The sequence below is a fragment of the Rhamphochromis longiceps genome, linkage group LG16 (assembly GCF_057381845.1).
Source record: "Rhamphochromis longiceps isolate RC_006_pf linkage group LG16, R_longiceps_female_GT1.1, whole genome shotgun sequence".
Classification (NCBI taxonomy): Eukaryota; Metazoa; Chordata; class Actinopteri; order Cichliformes; family Cichlidae; genus Rhamphochromis; species Rhamphochromis longiceps.
Window position 1 is genome coordinate 23824314 of NC_140572.1, and position 18970 is coordinate 23843283.

At 40.6% G+C, this 18970-nt stretch overlaps 1 protein-coding gene across 2 annotated transcripts in view; it reads left to right on the forward strand.

Moving 5' to 3' along the window:
- The first annotated feature begins 437 nt into the window (after positions 1–437).
- The window catches only part of lrp2a (low density lipoprotein receptor-related protein 2a), a 54347-nt gene continuing 35814 nt past the window's right edge, over positions 438–18970 (forward strand). For both annotated transcript variants that reach the window (XM_085384859.1, XM_085384860.1), the window contains exons 1-22: positions 438–586; positions 5604–5711; positions 6013–6135; positions 6418–6534; positions 6955–7065; positions 7202–7315; positions 7405–7521; positions 8072–8215; positions 8329–8448; positions 10891–11019; positions 11343–11512; positions 13917–14140; positions 14567–14773; positions 14861–15063; positions 15207–15347; positions 15541–15744; positions 16215–16407; positions 17417–17542; positions 17661–17791; positions 17991–18128; positions 18235–18516; positions 18655–18894. In XM_085384859.1, the coding sequence (XP_085240985.1) occupies positions 517–586; positions 5604–5711; positions 6013–6135; positions 6418–6534; positions 6955–7065; positions 7202–7315; positions 7405–7521; positions 8072–8215; positions 8329–8448; positions 10891–11019; positions 11343–11512; positions 13917–14140; positions 14567–14773; positions 14861–15063; positions 15207–15347; positions 15541–15744; positions 16215–16407; positions 17417–17542; positions 17661–17791; positions 17991–18128; positions 18235–18516; positions 18655–18894 (3412 nt within the window). In that variant the 5' untranslated portion in view covers positions 438–516. The remainder of the gene's footprint in view (positions 587–5603; positions 5712–6012; positions 6136–6417; positions 6535–6954; positions 7066–7201; positions 7316–7404; positions 7522–8071; positions 8216–8328; positions 8449–10890; positions 11020–11342; positions 11513–13916; positions 14141–14566; positions 14774–14860; positions 15064–15206; positions 15348–15540; positions 15745–16214; positions 16408–17416; positions 17543–17660; positions 17792–17990; positions 18129–18234; positions 18517–18654; positions 18895–18970) is intronic.

Genomic DNA, 18970 nt, shown 5'->3' on the forward strand with positions numbered 1-18970 from the left:
AATCTAATAATCGTTTGACCTCCTTTTGCAAAGCACCGTTACAAAGACTCTTAACAAAGTGCATGTTTGTCGTCATATGTGCCAGAAACATGGCCCTTGCTCGGGCTCTAACCAACCATACTGGGATTAAGTTCTCTGCCTGGGCCTTCTTGGACGCCCTAGAAGGCCTTGTTGTAGTTGCATGCTTTTTTATTTAGTCGCCCACTCTTTATTTTTCCCCCCAAGAACCAGTAGGCACCCATTTCAATCCCTAAATCAAAGTGATAGCCCGCTGAGAGTGAAAAATCACTGGCACTGGGACGAGTCGGACCTTACTCGGCATTATGCAGATTCCAGAGCCCAGAGGGATTTATCGTGAGGGCCGAGGCTGGGTTGGGGGAGCGGCTGTCCTGGCCTTTGTGCACGCCCCTTTTCATCAACTAGCGGGCCAAGAAAGACAGAGGAAAGCAACAGCATCCCAGCCCCAGTCCTTACAGCTCCTCCATCTGCACAGCGGAGCTGGACGGACCAGCCAGGATGTGGAGAGCACTGCTACTTAAATTCCTTTTTGTCCTTATATGCTGTGTTACATGGCACCACTCTGAAGGTAAGTACTGTGATTTTTTTAAACTTTTTTTTCTCTGTCCACACAGGATGTTAGCTGAATGACTCATTGAGGAACTGCATAACTGCTGCGCTGCACTGCACTTGTTGCACATAGGAAAAAAATATGAGAAAACTGAAAATCAATCATATTTGATGGAATTTAAAGAGCAAAAGAAGGTGGAAATAGTATTGTTAATTCAAAAGCCTTTTGTTTAGTGCCTGCACTCAGGATGATACTGTATTTTTATTTATTTATTTATTTTTAATTTAGCCACCAGGTAAAGTAATTCTGTCTGTGGCGCTAAATGCTTTTACACATAGTATTACTTTAAAGGTTGAGCACAAAGCCTTCCTCACACCGATTGGAAGTTATCTTGAGGAACTTTTGCCTGAGCTTTACTGTTGCTAGGTAACGGAAAAGAGCATGTGACTTACAGGCAATCTGCGAGGACTGTGGGCCACTGGTACAAGTCTCATTCAGTGGAGCAGATTTTACGCTGCAAACCCACCGATTCGGCTCAGATTCCAGCTTTATTTTCTAATGCAAGAGAGAGAGAGAGAGACACACACACACACACACACATGAAAAAAAAAGCTCACACACTGCTCTTTATACGTGACAGTCTCATGCTTGTCTGTTGTGTTAGGAACACGGCTAAGATCTTACTTCTCAAATTGTAATCTGCTTTCTTTTTGCTCAACCCTTAGTATGTAAGCTCCTTACTGTGAATCAAGCAACTAATTACAGTGCAGCTGCTGCAGAAAGGAATCATTTCTAACCAAGAGAGAAACAGTTTCAAGTTTTTTTGTTTTTTAAATAAACCTAAAGTGAGGTCAATGCTACAGCTTTTTTATTTACTGTTATGAAATATCCTAGACCTATTTCCTCACTGGCTAAAAGGCAGAAAATCGGGCCTGTCTATGTAAAAAACCCAACAAAAAACAAAGACAATATAACTGTACCGTATAACTGAGACTGTAGCATTTTAAAAAAAATCACTTGGCATTTCCTTTGAATCTTGGCAGTTGCATGCAACTTGAAGATGAATTTTGCTGATGACAGCTGAAGGGCACAAAATGATGACTTGAGAAAAATAGCAGACGTCCAGCACACTTAGTCAGCTTGTGCATGTCGATCATTAGCTTGGATTAGTTGACTGCTTAAATATTATTTATTTATCTTTAACCTGAATTTATGAATGACCACTCCGTGTTAAACCATATTGCTGGACATTGCCTCCCTGGCTTCCCTGGCCTGCTTTGTCACTTAGAATATAAGATTGGTGATGGCTTGTTTTACTGTGAGGGGGGCAGGGTACTTTCTAATCTCTTCCTGATCCTCCACAAAAATCCTTTAGTTTGATAACTGTTTCTTCCAGGACCTTCTGGAAAACATTATCCAGGCCTTGAGCTTGATACTACTACTGAATGCTTACACTGGCATTAATAGCTAATGTGACTGTTTGAGAAGATTTCATGGTGTTGGTTTATTAACTATTATCTGCCATTTCTGCTGTTTTGGATGTGTTTTGTCAGCAAGTTGAGCTGTTATCTCCAATTATCATTTACCAGGGAATCTTAATAGCCTATTAGGCGCATAGTGCAAATTTTAATAGCTCTATAAATTGCTTTTATTTAAATATACTAGTAAACAACATGCAAATTGCAAGACAGATTACAGACTGAAACCTATTTTTAGTTCCAGTCTGTAATGACGTCAATAAAAATGTTTTCCTTCTTGTTGAAACTTTTCGAGACTTTTCAAGCTCAGCCAGCACGTGCACCTTAAACCTTGTGCCCGTGGCCAAGCGTCTTTCCGGTGTAGGAGCCTAAGTCTGCATGCTACAGTAACACTGCGGGAGAAACTGGAGCACAGTTGACACAAATTGAGAGCAAATCCTTTTGGTAGCTCCCCCGTTAAAGTCCACGTTAAAGACACCAAGGATGGAGTTTAGCCTCCAACCAGCTGCTTCGTGAGCTGTGACACACAGCGTAGAGGAGAAGTAAGATGTCCAGTAGCTGTGTTATTGGGTTGTGACAACTTAATTTATGATTCCTTTCACTTACTGTTTTGTTGGTCCATGCATCAAAAAGCTGAGCATTCCTCGATTCCAACCAGACCAAGGCTTTATTCCTCGCCCTATTTATGCCTTCCTTTTGTTCCCATGCCACTGCCAAAGCTGCCTCGTTTTTTGTTTTTTTTTAGACGTTTTTGAGTGTAGCACTAAGAGCCAAAGTCACTTGTTTGGCAATTGACTGCATTCTGCTGAATTGATTTCCATATGAAATGGGCAGCAGCACTTCGCTCTGACAGCGTTTCATGCTGCCAGCAGACGTTTTCTCAACTTTTCTCCGCTCACATCCATTGAGTGCAGAGGGCTGCACCAAAACAAGACGGCACTGATGAAAGCGTGAAGACTTCTTTTGACATACCCCATGTGACAAGAAAGAGATGTTTCACAACAGCAGTGGACAGACAAGTTTTTTTCTTTTTGTCAGAAGGTGGCATATAGTATGTTCTTCTCTGGTTCAGCAGCTTGTAAGGCTTACTTTCCTCTACTTTTTTTTAGGACGACACTTCAGAGTTACGAGTTTGCATCACTGCTCACACCTCTGTTGTGCCATTGTAATTTCACAGTGGGATTTATGGCGTTTGGAGGACTTCATTCGGAGGAAAATTCCACTCGTGCGCTTCTTTGTCGGGCGTTCTTATCCTCATCCTCAGACAGAGCAGTGCTCTTTCCTTCTGTGGGTTTAAGTTGCTAATTAGAAAAGACAAAGCCAGAAGGAAGGGGAAAGGAAAACAACAACATTACAGAAAAGCCTCAGCTAAAACTCTCATTAGAAAACACTCATCATCACCGCCCCCACACACACACACTCACTTAAAAAAAGCATTCTTAATAAGACCTTTGCTTTGTCCTTGCTTAATTTTGACTGACTTTCTCAGTTTAACAACATAATTTAAGGATTTGGAAAAATGTTCTATTGTGAATGTAAGAAGAAACCTAACACAAGATAGTGCCGTTAAAGGTTCGGCATCAGTGCACGGTATCTGTCACCATTCCCAGAAGTAATGCTGTCAGGAAATACTGGCTGCATTTGAAAGCATCCAGTAGATTGGTTTCTTCCTGGCATACTGGCCTTTAAGGTGTCACTGTGTGCATTTATAGCGTCTATACACCTCTAGATTTATTTCAGTGGTAGAAGAAATACTCCAAATACTTCTCTCTTTAAGTAAATAAGGAGAAATACATAAATGTTAAAAAACTTCATTGCAAGTAAATCTTCAGCATGAAAACTGATTTCAGATAAATGATGTAATGTAGTGCCAGCAAGATGTAGTCAAAGCAGAAGGCTATAAAAGAAGTGTTTGCCCTCCCTGAGTTAAGCATTGTTACATGTAATATCATTAGATAACTAATTGGCAAGCATCAATGGGTAAGCAGCATGCTACTTGCTTAAAAGTTCCCGAGTGAAGCATCATGTCACAATAAAAATTGTCACCTTAAAGTGTACTTACTTACAAATCACGATTATATTCTTATGTAAGTCTTAATGAAACATTTTTTCTGGAAAAATCACTTTCTTTTAGATGTTTACATTGATAAGATTGCATCCAGTTTCACAGTCAATAGCAATCAATATATTTTTGTTATTATTTGTCATTCTTTTTTCTCTTTTTGAAACTCCTAGTTGTCCTGCACAGACAACACTTCTTTTTATCAGCGTATATATGCTGTTTTTGTTTAATAGATTTAGTCTTTTTGCTACTTGTGTCCTGCATCCAACGCTTCTTCCGTGCTATAGTTGAAACCTCCAGGATTATTGACTTGTAACAACGACCTCCTTTGAGCAAGTTTGTGAGCAATTTTATCATTAGTAAACTGAGCAGGAAAAAAGGTTTGCTTCCTGGATAGCTGCTGGCAGAGTTAAAAATGTGGCCCTTTTTTTTGTTGAGCTGTTTGTAAAGCAGTTAATTGGAGACAAGAAGGCAACCTACACAACTATTTTAGTGCAGAAGCACCGGCAGTGACCACACAACTGCTTTAGAAGCAATCTATCATTAAAATAGTCCATAACTCAAAGCAATGATAAACTCTTGGCGCTAAATATAGTCTGTGTTTCCTTTAAATAGCGTTTAGTACCATCACTCAACTGCCCGCTGGCTTTTCTGACCTTGCAGACACCTTTTCACTCAGTTAAAGCTGAATTGCACCATAAAAATGTTTCCTTGTGGCCAAAACCATTATTGTGAAATTGTAAAGGCATGATATAGGTTACTAAAGCCCTAGATTTTAGATAAAAACTCTCGATTTTTAAAAATTCTCAAGAAGGTATTTGATCAAAGGGGAACGTTGTTTTCAAAATGCTGGATAAGACAGGACAGAGACAGACCCCCAACCCTGAGCATGCACCACCAATCACCACCTCACACTTCCTCTCATAAAGAATTTGGGTTGAAATGGCTGCGGTACCACCCAGTACCAGTATTTATTCTAATTACATTTCTGACTGGACAGGAAAAGCATGCACCATAAATCAGGCTGTCAAAGAGCCCATCAAAATTGCACATTCCTATTTGAACGGGGTCTGATGGAGTGCTCTGCCTCTGAACTATGCTGCTTGAATCAATCTCTCCTGGTAAACGTCAGGGAAGGTAGAGCCATGGTACCTTATCTCTACCATTGCCCCTCAGTGAGAACATCAAAAGGAAGCTTGGGAAGAGCGCAGTGAAGGTTGTGTAACTGTCGGTTGGATGGCTGGCACGTTTGTCTCCAAGGCTCATCAATGCTGTTTGCAACAGACTATATCAGAGAACACCTACCCTCCCTCCCCATGGCCTGTTTTTCAATGCATATATAAAAGACAATTGATTCATAATTTATTTGTATTTATTTATGTTTTGTTTTGGACAGGATGACAAACAGGAATAGAACTAAAATTGAAATTTAACATAGAATGCACATTTTGGGGAAAAAAAGCTTAAGTTGAACTCAAGCTGTGATTGCATGCAGGATGTGAATTGGGGCAGTTCCGCTGCGGGACAGGTCGATGTATCCCCGGTGACTGGCACTGTGACGGGACGTCAGACTGCGTCGATGACTCTGATGAGCACGACTGCCGTGAGTTACTTATTAAATTGCATTTTTTGCCAATATGATGCCTGCAAAGGTTTTAATATTTCATGTACGATGCTTGTTAGATGTGAGTGCTTTCGGTAGTGGAAGGAACTAAATCCTGCTATCAATGAAAATATATTGTAATAAAGTGTTTCTGTGTGTACAGTAATTAGTAACGTTAGTGTGGTTGTAGCTAAGCACAAGTAAAGTATAAGTAATAAAAAAATACACTTGATCAGCAGTAAGATTTGTACTTTTGGATTTCATTCAGGAGGCGTAAGTAATGAAATGCTCTGTCTCACAGCTCAGGTAACGTGTGATAGCAACCATTTCCAGTGTCTGAGTGACGGCGAGTGTATCCCAAACCTATGGGTGTGTGACGATGAGGAAGACTGTGAGGATGGCTCAGATGAGAGGCAGCACTGCCGTGAGTATATTACATCATTATCAGATTATAAAGGGAGCTGTTCAGTGATTAAGTAAACTTATTAAAAAATACTTAGAATGAAATATTTGAAATAATTTGAATTCTTGCAAACATAAACTATGGCCATGTGGGATTGGACATTGAAATGATTAACAATGACCCCCCACATAGTCTGTGGGACTGAAGTAAGGTACGGTGATGACTTTTAAGTCCCTTTATCTACAATAAAATGAAATTTGAACTGCACATAGATGAATACAAACTTTTTTTATCTCTTCCTAGCTGGAAGGACATGCACCAGTGGCCAGTTCAGCTGCAGTAATGGTGTGTGCATCCCAGGAGAGTACCAATGTGACCGTCTGGCAGACTGCTCAGACGGTTCCGATGAGAGAAATTGCCGTAAGTCTTCTCCAAGGTGGTTCCCCCCACTTTTTTTTTTTTTTTTTATCTCAGGCTCCTGTGGCATTTTAATCAATTTGTTAAGATTAAGAGGCTCGCTGACTGACAGAATGGACCACAATATGCTTCTTGTTGTCAGAGGTTGATTGCAGATTCTTTGGTGGATTAGTCAAGCTGAAGTTCAGCTGCTATGCCATTATTGTGCCGACATGGTAGACTCGCAGCACTGCACACGGTGGTAATCTCACAGTTGCATAAAGAATGCTGTGGCAACTGCTGGTGCTGTGGTGGTGCTGTTAAATGTTAGTCTCTTATCCCTCCTATTCACAGAGCTTTTCACGTGTTAAAGGCTGAAAAGAGCACAGTTGTCAGGTTGATTTAAATGCATAACATTTGCCTGATGATGGGTTAATCTTACAGATTATCCCGAGTGTACACAGCTGAGGTGTGCCAATGGGGCCTGCTACAACCGGACCCAAAGATGTGACCAGATACTCGACTGCCGTGATGGCTCTGATGAGGCAAACTGCAGTAAGGAGACAATAAATTTTGGTGCTAATGCATGAAGTGAAAGACGTTTTGGGGTCTTCCAAAAATACAACCAGAAAGATGACAAAATCAACAAATCAAGCCCTTTTTTGTTCTCTTTCTGCTGTGATTTCTTTAGCACAGCGCTGCAATGCGGGCCTGTTTTCATGTCATAATGGGATGTGTGTCCCTCAACGCTACGTCTGTGACCACGACGATGACTGTGGAGACCGAAGCGATGAGCTTAACTGCAGTATGTGGCTCCTGTCACTGTCACCGTCACTAATTACAGTTATTTTGGTGCAGATAAACAAATGTCTTATTCCCCCCCTTGCTCTGCAGCATATCCTACATGTAGAGGCAACTACTTCACCTGTCCCAGTGGCCGCTGCATCCATCAAGTCTGGCTTTGTGATGGAGAGGATGACTGTGAAGATAATGCAGATGAAAAAGGCTGTGGTATGTATACAGTAGCTAAAAAAATCAGTCAACGTTTATCTGATTTATCTGTAAAATTAGAATGAGAAGCGTTGGTACTTTAGCTGGACAAATAGCATTGAAAGGGGTAAGAACTGGAGCTGTGTAAACCTGATTCATCTTTAGTCACCATGGTTGGTTTGGCTTAGAGTGATACTATGCCTGTGCTCCCTTAAGTGTGGTATTCAAATGCCTCTTTGTGGCACAAGATTGTGCAGCCCCCCAAAGTGCTTTAGAATTCCTCCACATGGCTGTGAAGAGTGTGTGTTTTTAAAGGATGGGCTGCAGAAGCTCTCTGAGCCCCCATGTGACCCCCCTCAAAACTCCACTCCTTTACGTCAATTTAAAGTGACAGCCATTTCCCGGACAATGACCCAGCCACAGTTTTCTTTAGATCAGAACCACTGAATATCTGTTCTATTCCCAACAACTGTACCACCTTTAAAACTTTTTCCAGCTCTGTTTTTTATTGTTGCTTTCCCTTTCTGTGCATAATCCTGCAAAGTGGATGAATTTCTTTTTTTATCTACAGATAATGTACAACGGGAGTGTTACCCAGGAGAATGGCCATGTCCATCTTCTGGCCTGTGCATCCCCTTGGACAAGCTTTGCGATGGGACGCCTAACTGTCCAGATGGAGAGGATGAAACGAACACCACTGCTGGACGCAACTGCAGTTAGTATCAACACAACCAGTGTTGTGTACTATTGAGTACACATTAGGAAATCTAATCTCACAAACGGTGTCACTGAAGAATATATCAGCAGTCAGGTTTCTTTTTTGGTCAGGTATTTGGAGATGTGCCTCCCTGAGCTGTGAGCATCACTGTCATGCTTCTCCTGGTGGTGGAACTTGTTCCTGTCCTTCTGGATACATTGTCAACAGCAACAACAGTCGCACATGTATAGGTAGATACTGTAGCTATCACTAACATCTTTGACTAAACAGTGGTATGGGTGAGTTGGGATTTTTTAAATGCTTTTCACTATGACAGAAATATGTTTCTTTTGCTATGTTTCTAAAAGCCAAACATGTGTAGTTTATGTTGACATCTTGATGCACCAAGTCATGTGACGGTAGAAGTATGAGTATATTTTGAACTGTTGTTTTTTTCAGGGTGATATGATTATATGGAATACATCTTTAACAACTTCAAAAACCAAAGATTGGGTGCACAAGTTTTCATTTATTTTGGATTTTCTCTCATCCACACAGGGTGAAAAGTATGCACACAGGCTCAAATATACACAGTGGTGTGAAAACGTTTTTGAGTTTCTGATTTCCAATGTTTTTTTCTGTTTGACACACTTAAATGTTTCAGATCATCAAACAAATTTAAATATCAGACAAACACAACACAAGCAAAAACAAAATGCAGTTTCTAAATTAAGGTGTTTATTATTAAGGGGAAAAAATCCAAACCTACATGGCCCTGTGTGAAAAAGTAATTGCCCCCTAATCCTAATAACTGGTTGGGCCACCCTTAGCAGCGACAACTGCAATCAAGCATTTGCGATAATTGGCAATGAGTCTTTTATAGCACCAGGGAGGAATTTTGGCTCAGTCTTCTTAGCAGAATTTTTTAATTCAGCCAGGTTGGAGGATTTTTGAGCATGAACCACCTTTTTAAGGTCATGCCACAGCATCTCAGTTGGATTCAGGTTTGGACTTCAACTAGGCCCCTTTAAAGTCTTCATGTTGTTTTTCTTAAGCCATTCAGAGGTGCTGGTGTGTTTTGGAACATTGTCCTGTGCATCAGCTTGGGTTCACGAACAGATGGACAGACATTCTCCTTCAGGATGTTTTGGTAGACAGCAGAATTCATGGTTGCAATTACCACAGCAAGTATTCCAGGTCCAGAGGCAGCAAAACAGCCCCAGACCATCATATTACCACCACCATATTTCGCTGTTGGTATGATGTTCCCTTTCTGAAATGCTGTGTTAGTTTTATGCCAGACGTAATGTGACACACACCTTCCAAAAAGTTCGGCGTTTGTTTCGTCGATCCACAGAGTATTTTCCTAAAAGCGTTTGTCTTGTCAAGATGTTTTTATGACAAATGTGAGAGGAGTGGGTTTATTCTTTCTCCCATGGATGCCAGTTTTGCCCAGTCTCTTTCTTATTGTTGAATCTTGAGCTCTGACCTTAACTTGTGACATGTGAAGCCTGTGGTTCTTTAATGTTGTTCTGGGTTCTTTTGTGAGCTCTTGGATGAGTTCTTGCTGCGCTCTTGGAGTACTTTTGGTAGGCTGGTAACTTCTGGGAAGGCTCACCACTGTTCCAGGTTTTTTCCAGTTGTTTATAGTGGCTCTCACTGTGGTTCAATGGAGTCCCAAAGCCTTAGAAATGGCTTTGTAACCCTTATATTATAAATAAGTGTCTGTTACCATCAATAAGCTTTTTGTGTAATTTGACCACTCTTCTTCGCAGAAATGGTAGAATACATTTAAACTGGTTGGTTTCCTAGCAAAGACTCAGATTTTAAGTGTAGCCCATAAACTTTCAATAGGGAAGACCATTCCAGAGTGTTAATGTTAGTCTGCTTTATTCTTTCCAAAAACCAGTTTTGATGCGTGTTTAGGGTCATTGTCCTGTTGGAACACCCAACTGTGTCCAAATTTTAACCATCTAGATGTTTATCTGAGGTGAGGTTCAAGAATTTGGAGGTTGTCCTCCTTCTTTATTCCATCCACTTTGTGCAGTGTATCAGTACCACTGACAGCTAAACAGTCCTTGAGGATGATGCTACCACCACCATGCTTGACAACTGATACAGTTGTCTTGGGTTGGAAAGCCTCGCATTTACTTCTCCTCTTCTCATTGTGGCCAAATACCTCAATCTTTTTCTTTGTCTCAGTCTTTTGTGCTTATATACAGTCGTTCAAACGGATGATCTTGCAACTTGTTTAGAAGTCCTGATCACAACCAAGAACTTAATAGACTTGTCAAATTAAAATACATTGTAGAACCTTAAGCACCACTTATTAAACAATCTAAGTGAATGTATGTGTATATTTGAGCCTGTATGCATACTTTTGACCTTGTGTGGATTAGAGAAATTTCAGAATAAATTCAACTATATGCATCTAATTCTTGTCTAATTCTTTAGAATCCATAAAGATGTATTTGCTATAATCATACCAGCATGTTTGAAGAACAATTCAAAGAAATTATTAAAAACCTAAAATAACTACAAAATACATGTCCATGATTAGTGTATGTAAGCTTCTGATCGCAGCTGCAAGCGCAACAGACCAGGCTGAGATTCGGCTCTCGGGTGTGTTTGTGTATTCAAATAAAACAACAAGAGTTTAGTCCTCACTTGCTGATACTGATTTCTGTTTAAAGATTTTGACGACTGTTCTATGTGGGGCGTGTGCGACCAGCTGTGTGAGGACCGGATCGGCTCCCATCGTTGCAGCTGTCGAGAGGGCTACATCCTGGAGCAGCACAGATACTGCAGAGCTGATTCCTCTAGTAAGTGTCACTTTCTCTCTGTTTAAACAGTTTAACATACATAACAAATGTTCACATTTTGAAGGTTCGAATGATCTAGCCAAATGAGGTCTATTAGCATAGACACCTCTCCTTTTTGGCAGCTACTGAACACATTGTGCGAGTTTCTTTGTGGTGCATTGTTGCATAGTAAATGTTGTTTTAGTTTGTCTCTAGCCTTTGTGTAACATAGAAAGAGTGTTGTCCGAGAGGCTGACCTCTGTGCCTTTGGCTTTAGTGAGAAACCTGTGTAAAAAATTTGGCTGCGTTCTTTTCTAAGGTTTTGTATTTTGTTTCCCTTGCAGCTGGAGTCCCTTCCTTGATATTTTCTAATGGCAGAGACCTGCTGATAGGTGACATCCATGGCAACAATCTGCGCACTTTAGTTAATTCACAGAACAGAGGGATTGCAGTGGGAGTCGATTTTCACTACAATCTTAATATGATCTTCTGGACGGATACCATCCAGAATAAGGTGTTTTATAAAGAACTGTCACATTCATTGTTTTGTTTGAGCTTTTACTTCTGTGTTAGTCATTCATCTTTTAGAATGTAAGACCAATTTCTTGTTTGTGCAAATGCTCGAGTTAGACTCGCGCTGGCCAGGACCAAATTCTTTCAGTCATCCTATAAGATATCAGCAGTGTTGATACTATAATAATGGGATAGCTGTTGGCCCCATTGTGGCTGGGTCATAATGAAGGGGAAGTAGATATGGAGTGGAATCCAAATGGCCTAATCTTGAAACCTGTCTGATAGGCTGGTATGATGTTCACATACCACAGTGCAATTTTTGTAATTCAATCCTGTAGGATCTAATCACGCAGTATTTGTTTTCAGTGACACTGTCCATTAATGTGGATTCTTTGGCCGGGTAAAATGTCTTTGTTCAGATTATGTCTTGGCTTGTCTCTGCTTTAAACTGTAGCCAATTAGCTGAAAGGGTGACACTGTGCTTGAGGAAGTACTTTTACTAAAGTAAAGTAGCAATACAAAATAAAGTGAAATTGTTAGATTTCAAACCATACTTAAGTAAACTAAAAAGAAATAAAGTGTATAAAGTATTTATTACATACCAAAATAGGCTTTGCCAGTATGCAACCTTTTACATTATACCACTGGGTTTTAGTACTGGTATGACCCGCATTTTAACATTGCAGCTAGTTTTTCCTGCACAGTGTTTCCCAGAAAGGATTTAGTCACAGCATGATTGGAGTTACGCACATTGTGGCAGACAGGGTTTCATTTCCTCAAACCTAATAGAGATTTTTGCTGATCAAATGCTCAGAAATAACTGTATATATTTCTTTTGAAGGCATTTTTCCTTTACTGTGTTTCCATTGCAGGAAAAACCCAGGTACCTTAGTAAAAACCATGGTTTACTCATTAAATATGGTGTCAGATTGCTTAAGTAGCTTAATTATACAGTCATTATGTCACAATAGGTTTTAAAGTTGTTCTTTGTTTTAAAGTAACCACTACCTACAGCTGTTAGATGAATTTAGGGGATTAATAACTTCAAATTAATTCATTTGAAATTCTAATTTTATTTAAGTACAGTTTTTTAAATATTTCTTTTCTCTGTTACTTATCACCTCTAAAGCTAGAACAATTATTTGTTTGAAAAAGTTGAGTTTCACAGGGCTCTATGCCATGATTAAATAGCTTGTAGAGCCTCCTGTTGTAGCAATAACATGACGTGCTGTGTTTTCAGTGCTGTATATTATGGCCAAAATCTCCGCTTTGGTTTCCAGATGGAGCTTTGCGAACAGTGATGCTACTGTGTTTCAAGGGAAGAGGTTTTTTCCAGGCAACCCTTCCAAATGAGCCTTGATACTTGTTCAGTGTTTTTCTGTTTATGCTGTCATAAACTTTAAATTTAACATGCTAACTGAGGCCTGTAGAGTCTGAGATTTAGCTCTTGAGTATTGTTCTGTTTGACCTTGGGGTAAATTTTGCTGGCATTCGCTCTCATGAAGATTGTGGTATTGTGTTAACACACACCTGAATGCTGCAGACCAGCAAACTGAAAAAGCTTCTGCTGTTATAGAAGCGCTCACACGTGCTGATGATCAGATAATCATTAGATTAGCAGCACCTGGCTGTTGCTTACCCTCTTGATTCCTATGTAAGCAGCAAAAGTGTACTTAGTTTTTCACAGTATTACACAGAGTCCTGTGAAAACTTTCTCACATGACTTTACCGCTGACTGGGCATCTGTGAATATTAGCCACCTCCATGGCAGCATGTCCGATTAAAAGTAGGGAGAGCACAACAGGGCATGTGAATGCAACCGGAAAGGTTAAACTACCAGGCTATTTCCACATCTTCAGTTTCTCTTTAAACAGGTCAGTTGAAATCCTGCTTTTAAGACGTGTGGATCTTGTTTCAAATGAAGCAGAGCTGCTAAAAGCAGTGCCCGTCTAACCACCTGCACACTGTCAAGTTTTCCAAAAATCTGTTGAATTCATAGTAATGGGAGACAGAAACTTGACAGAAATGTCAAAAGCCAGAAAACTTAAATAAGCAAACACACTGTCTGATGCTTCCTTGACTCTTGACTGTTCTATATTGCACTTAAATACTTACTTGTCAAAGCTTTAAGCTATAACTGTATGCCAGTATGCAATCCACATTCATACTGGCTTTAATTTCAGTGGTGACAGACAAAATCTTGGGCCTATGGTCTTAAAAATACATACATAAATAAAAAATAAAGCTAATATTAGGGTTTACTTTAATGAGACTGGATAAGCATTATATTTAGATTCACTAGAAAGCAGATGAATGAAGCCTGTAAAATGTTCCTATATTTTTTTCTTAAAGCGTGACCACCTAAAGACTAATATTCTGAAAACAATGGCATCTTTTGTGTACAGGTGTTTTCCGTGGATATGGCCGGTTCCAACATGCAGGTGGTTTTAAATGTATCAGTTGACTACCCTGAGAATTTGGCAGTGGATTGGGTGAACAATAAACTGTATGTAGTGGAGGCCAGCGTCAACAGGATTGACATGGTGGACTTTGATGGAAGTAACCGGGTCACACTCATCACTGAAAACCTCGGAAACCCTAGAGGACTGGCGGTGGACCCCACTGTCGGGTAAGCACATCTCCCAGTTTCCATTCATCTGTGTTTCCATTCCCAATCCCCACATTCAGTATCTGTCGTGCTCCATTGGCATGGAATAATGGGGTGGAGGGGGGGGAGGCAGGTGAGATTAGCAGATTGCCCTGGGTGGATTAGTGACGAGCAATATAAGTGATGACCCTTATTGTAATCCAATAGTTTAGTTCATGGGGGAAGGAGAGCCAGGTGGTTACAGAGAAATTGCTTATCCTAAATTAATGTACAGCCACCCACGTTGGAGACATATAGCTATTCTGTACATGCTGGATTTAATTAAAAGAGGAAAATCCTTTAAAGATTTTGTAGGAGTTTCTGTTAGACAATACATGTGCTGTACTTTTTATATGTAGAAGCTGTGATCTAATAATCCCACTTCAATATATTCCCCTCCTTTCATAGGTATATGTTCTTCTCAGATTGGGAGTCACTGAATGGACAACCGGGCCTGGAGCGGGCCTTCATGGATGGAACCAACCGCTATGGTATCATTAGCAGTAAATTGGGCTGGCCAGCTGGTATCACACTAGACATAGAAGCTAAGCGCATCTACTGGGTTGATAGCCGCTATGACTACATTGAAACTGCAACCTATGACGGCTTGCATAGGTAAATACTTAATCAAATGCAACAAGTAGTAAGATTTTTCATTTATATATTCTAATAAATAAACATCCCTAATGTTTTTTCTGATAGAAAAACAGTGGTTCACGGAGGTACTGTGATCCCTCATCCATTTGGCATCAGTCTGTTTGAGCACAATGTCTATTTCACGGACTGGACCAAGATGGCTGTGATGAAAGCCAACAAGTTTACAGATAGAAGCTCTGAAGTGGTTTACAGAACATCTCAGACCCCACATGGAGTAGCAGTGATACATCAGCTGAAGCAGCCACAAGGTAAGACCATCAGAGAAACAAATCTTCATTATGATGGTCCTGATGCTGCTCATACTTCTCATGGTTCCTACTAATGTAAAGTATAAGTCTACCGAGATTATATAAGTTTTCCAGTAACCTGGATTGCTTTCTTTTGTGTCCAGTGCCAAACCCTTGCAGTGTAGACAGAGGTGGATGTGAGCAGATTTGTGTCCTGAGCCACAGGAGTGACAATGGAGGACTGGGTTACCGCTGCAAATGTCGCATGGGCTACGACCTGCATGCTGATGGCAAGCGATGTTTAGGTAAGAGATTATTTCTGTGTTTAATTGTTGCAAGTTTGGGTTTTTTTTGCAGACTTTAGTATGTTTCTTGGTTTAAAATGCCAAAAATAGTGTGTATACAGAAATCAACATGAGTTTTATACTGTTTTCTACTCAGCTCTGTGTCACTAATGTCTGTTTTCTTTAATCTTGTCTGCTGATGTCAAACCCACAGCCGTGAGACAGTTTCTGCTGTTCTCCAGCCAGCTGGCTATAAGAGGGATCCCTTTCAACCTCTCTACTCAAGAGGACATCATTCTCCCTGTTACTGGATCCCCCTCCTACTTTGTTGGAGTGGATTTTAGTGCTGAGGATGATGCCATCTTCTTCTCAGACACAGCCAAAGATATTATCTATAAACAGAAGGTGGATGGGACAGGTGAGCATCTTGTCTAGCTGAATTTAAACTAAAGATATGGCTGCTGCTATGGGGGAGGGAACTGACAGGAGCACAGATCGTGTAAAATAGATCATATTTCATATAACTGATATCAGCCTAAAGACCTGAAAATAGAAATAATAAGGACCAAGAATTTCTTGTTATGAAGTGAAAGTAGCTACTATGTCACACACACACACACACACACACACACACACACACACACACACACACACACACACACACACACACACACACACACACACACACACACACACACACACACACACAGAGGAAGAAAGAAAGAAAGAAACAGCACTGCTCTGATCAGGGGTGTTGTTTTTGGAGTTGCTCTAGTTTTTTCTGTCCGGTCCAGAAGAGGAAAATGGAAGCTGACAGCCTATTTATTTAAATGTGTTCCTCTTTCATCTCTATGTTAAACGGTGCTCTGACTGCTTTGATCTGCACAGGCAGGGAGGTACTGGCAGCCAACAGAGTAGACGGAGTGGAGGACCTGGCTTACGACTGGATTTCAAAGAACCTCTACTGGACTGACCCCCGATATAGAAGCATATCCGTCATGAAGCTAGCTGATAAGTCCAGGAGGGCCATCATTCGTAACCTCAATAACCCCAGAGCCATTGTGGTGCATCCTCTTATTGGGTAAATCACTTTAACATCAACGAATTGTTAGTATTTTTCTGTCTGTTTTTCCTTAAAGCAAATTCATGCTCACCATTACATGCACCAGGTACATTGTGAAGACTTTGAATATCTCATCATTTATAGTGCATAATAGCATCAAAACATTCTGAGAATGTGAAGAAATTTATGTGCACAAGGCCAAAAATAGCTAATAACCCTGATAACTTTGGACTCTCAAGTGGCACTGTGCTAAAAACAGGCATGATTCTATCATGGAAATCATTGCATGGCTCTGAAAAACTTCCATAAATCACTGTCTGTGAACACAGTTCACTGTACCAGCCACAGATGCAGGTTAAAACTCTATGATGCAAAGAAGAAGCCATATGTGAACATGATTGGGAAATGCCTCCATCTTCTCTTTGCCAGGGCTTTACAGTGGACTGAAGGAAAATGTAAAACTACAAGTTTGTCCATCTAACCTTATGCTCTAATGTTCTTGCACTAATATATTGCCTTTTTCTATACTAGTAACTGTAAAAACTGCATTCAGCTGCTGTTCACATAAATTCGCACCATATCTGTAGAGTTCACATTTGCTGTGTCTCTTCATGTCATATTGTCCCCCATGTGAAATTAAAGATTAAATTATATACAGCTCATACAGCTAGGAGGCATAAAAATGCCATGCAGTCCCATGCAAAGTGCGGTCCCTGGTCACCCATTCATAAAGTATCCACAAATTAAACTCTGCCTTGATTAAAAAGAATGATTATTTAGGACAAGCTGTTATTTCCTTTGGCCTCAAAGTCATAAGGCCCCTGTGCCAAATAGCTGAGATTAGCTGATTATGTGAAAGGCAGTATTGTAATGAAGACTAAGAAGTTGGCTTAAAAAAACAAACAAATAAACAAAAATGCTCTGCGCTGACAAAAGTTCAGATAAACATGTCATGCAGTTTAATGGTTTTGCTTAAGTGGGAGAGTTTCTGAATTAAATATGTTGTGCTATTCATTTTCTTCATCAGGTATATTTTTTGGACTGACTGGTACCGGCCAGCGAAGATTATGAGAGCTTGGGGTGATGGGTCACATGCGCTGTCTATTGTAAACACTACTCTTGGTTGGCCAAATGGCCTAGCTATCGACTGGAGGTGAACAATATACCATTACTCTTTTTTACCCATAAACTGTTGCTCCTATGAACCACTCTTAGCTTCAATGTGGCTGTTGATTGTAAATTGATATTTATTTGCTTTGCTGTCCTCACAGTTCTATGCGTCTGTATTGGGTGGATGCCTTCTTTGACAAAATAGAGCACAGCAACTTTGATGGACGGAACAGACTTTCTTTGGACCGCATATCCCAGATCTCCCATCCATTTGGTCTCACCATTTTTGAAGGTTAGGCATCAGCTTTAAGTTACCCTGTTATCTAGTACAATATCATACATTCGATCTAAATGATGAGTGAGTTTTGATTACTAAAAACTGTCATGTCTTGCTTTGGTGATGATCATGTTAAATGGACAATTGTTGTTAGCAGATGTTGGTGAAAGATGAAGTAACTGTGGCTGTGCTCCATTTCTCCTGTCCCTTAAAGGCTATGCATATTTCACTGACTGGCGCATGGGAAGCATTGTACGTGTGCGCAAGACCGACGGTGGGGAGATGGTCATTATCAGAAGAGGCATTAGCGGCATCATGCATGTCAAATCTTTCAACTCCAACTCTCAGATTGGTGAGTACCTTTATTCACTGTTCTTCTCACTCCGCTTGCCATGCGTAGCCTCAGCCTGCAATTGTCAGTCATATTCCTGTTAATTAGCCTCCACTCCTCTTCTCAGGTTCCAACCTCTGCAACAGGCCGGCAAATCCTAATGGAGACTGCAGCCACTTCTGCTTCCCAGCCCCAGACTCGCAGAGGGTGTGTGGCTGCCCATATGGCATGAAGCTGTCGCCAGACCAACGGGCTTGTGTGGAGGACCTTTCCAATGAGCCCCCCACACTGCAGTGCGGGGCCAACTCTTTCTCCTGTGGCAACGGCAAATGCATCCCAAACAGCTACAGATGCGATGGTGTTGATGATTGCCATGACAACAGTGATGAAGTCAACTGTGGCATTAATAGTAATGCATTTTTTTTTCTTTAATTTAGTTGATTATATAATCCCACATAAACCCTACAAAAAATCTTGCCTTTGGGTTTTTACTCAGCTTATGTTAATATGGTTTAAATTAAAGATGATACCTTTTCTTTTGTTTTAGACACCACTTGTTCCCCCTCTGCGTTCACCTGTGCCAATCAGCGCTGTGTGCCTGCAGGATGGCGCTGTGATGGGCAAAATGACTGTTTTGATAACAGCGATGAAATCAACTGCCCAACACACGTGCCTGGAACGTGCCCTGCCAATCAGTTTACCTGCGCCAACCACCGCTGCATCCCACACACCTGGCGTTGCGACACTGATAATGACTGTGTCGACGGTTCGGATGAAGTTGATTGCCGTAAGTGCTGTTAAAGAAGCTAACACTTTAACATAAATAGGATTTGCTTAGAGATTTATCATGGTATCTCAACACA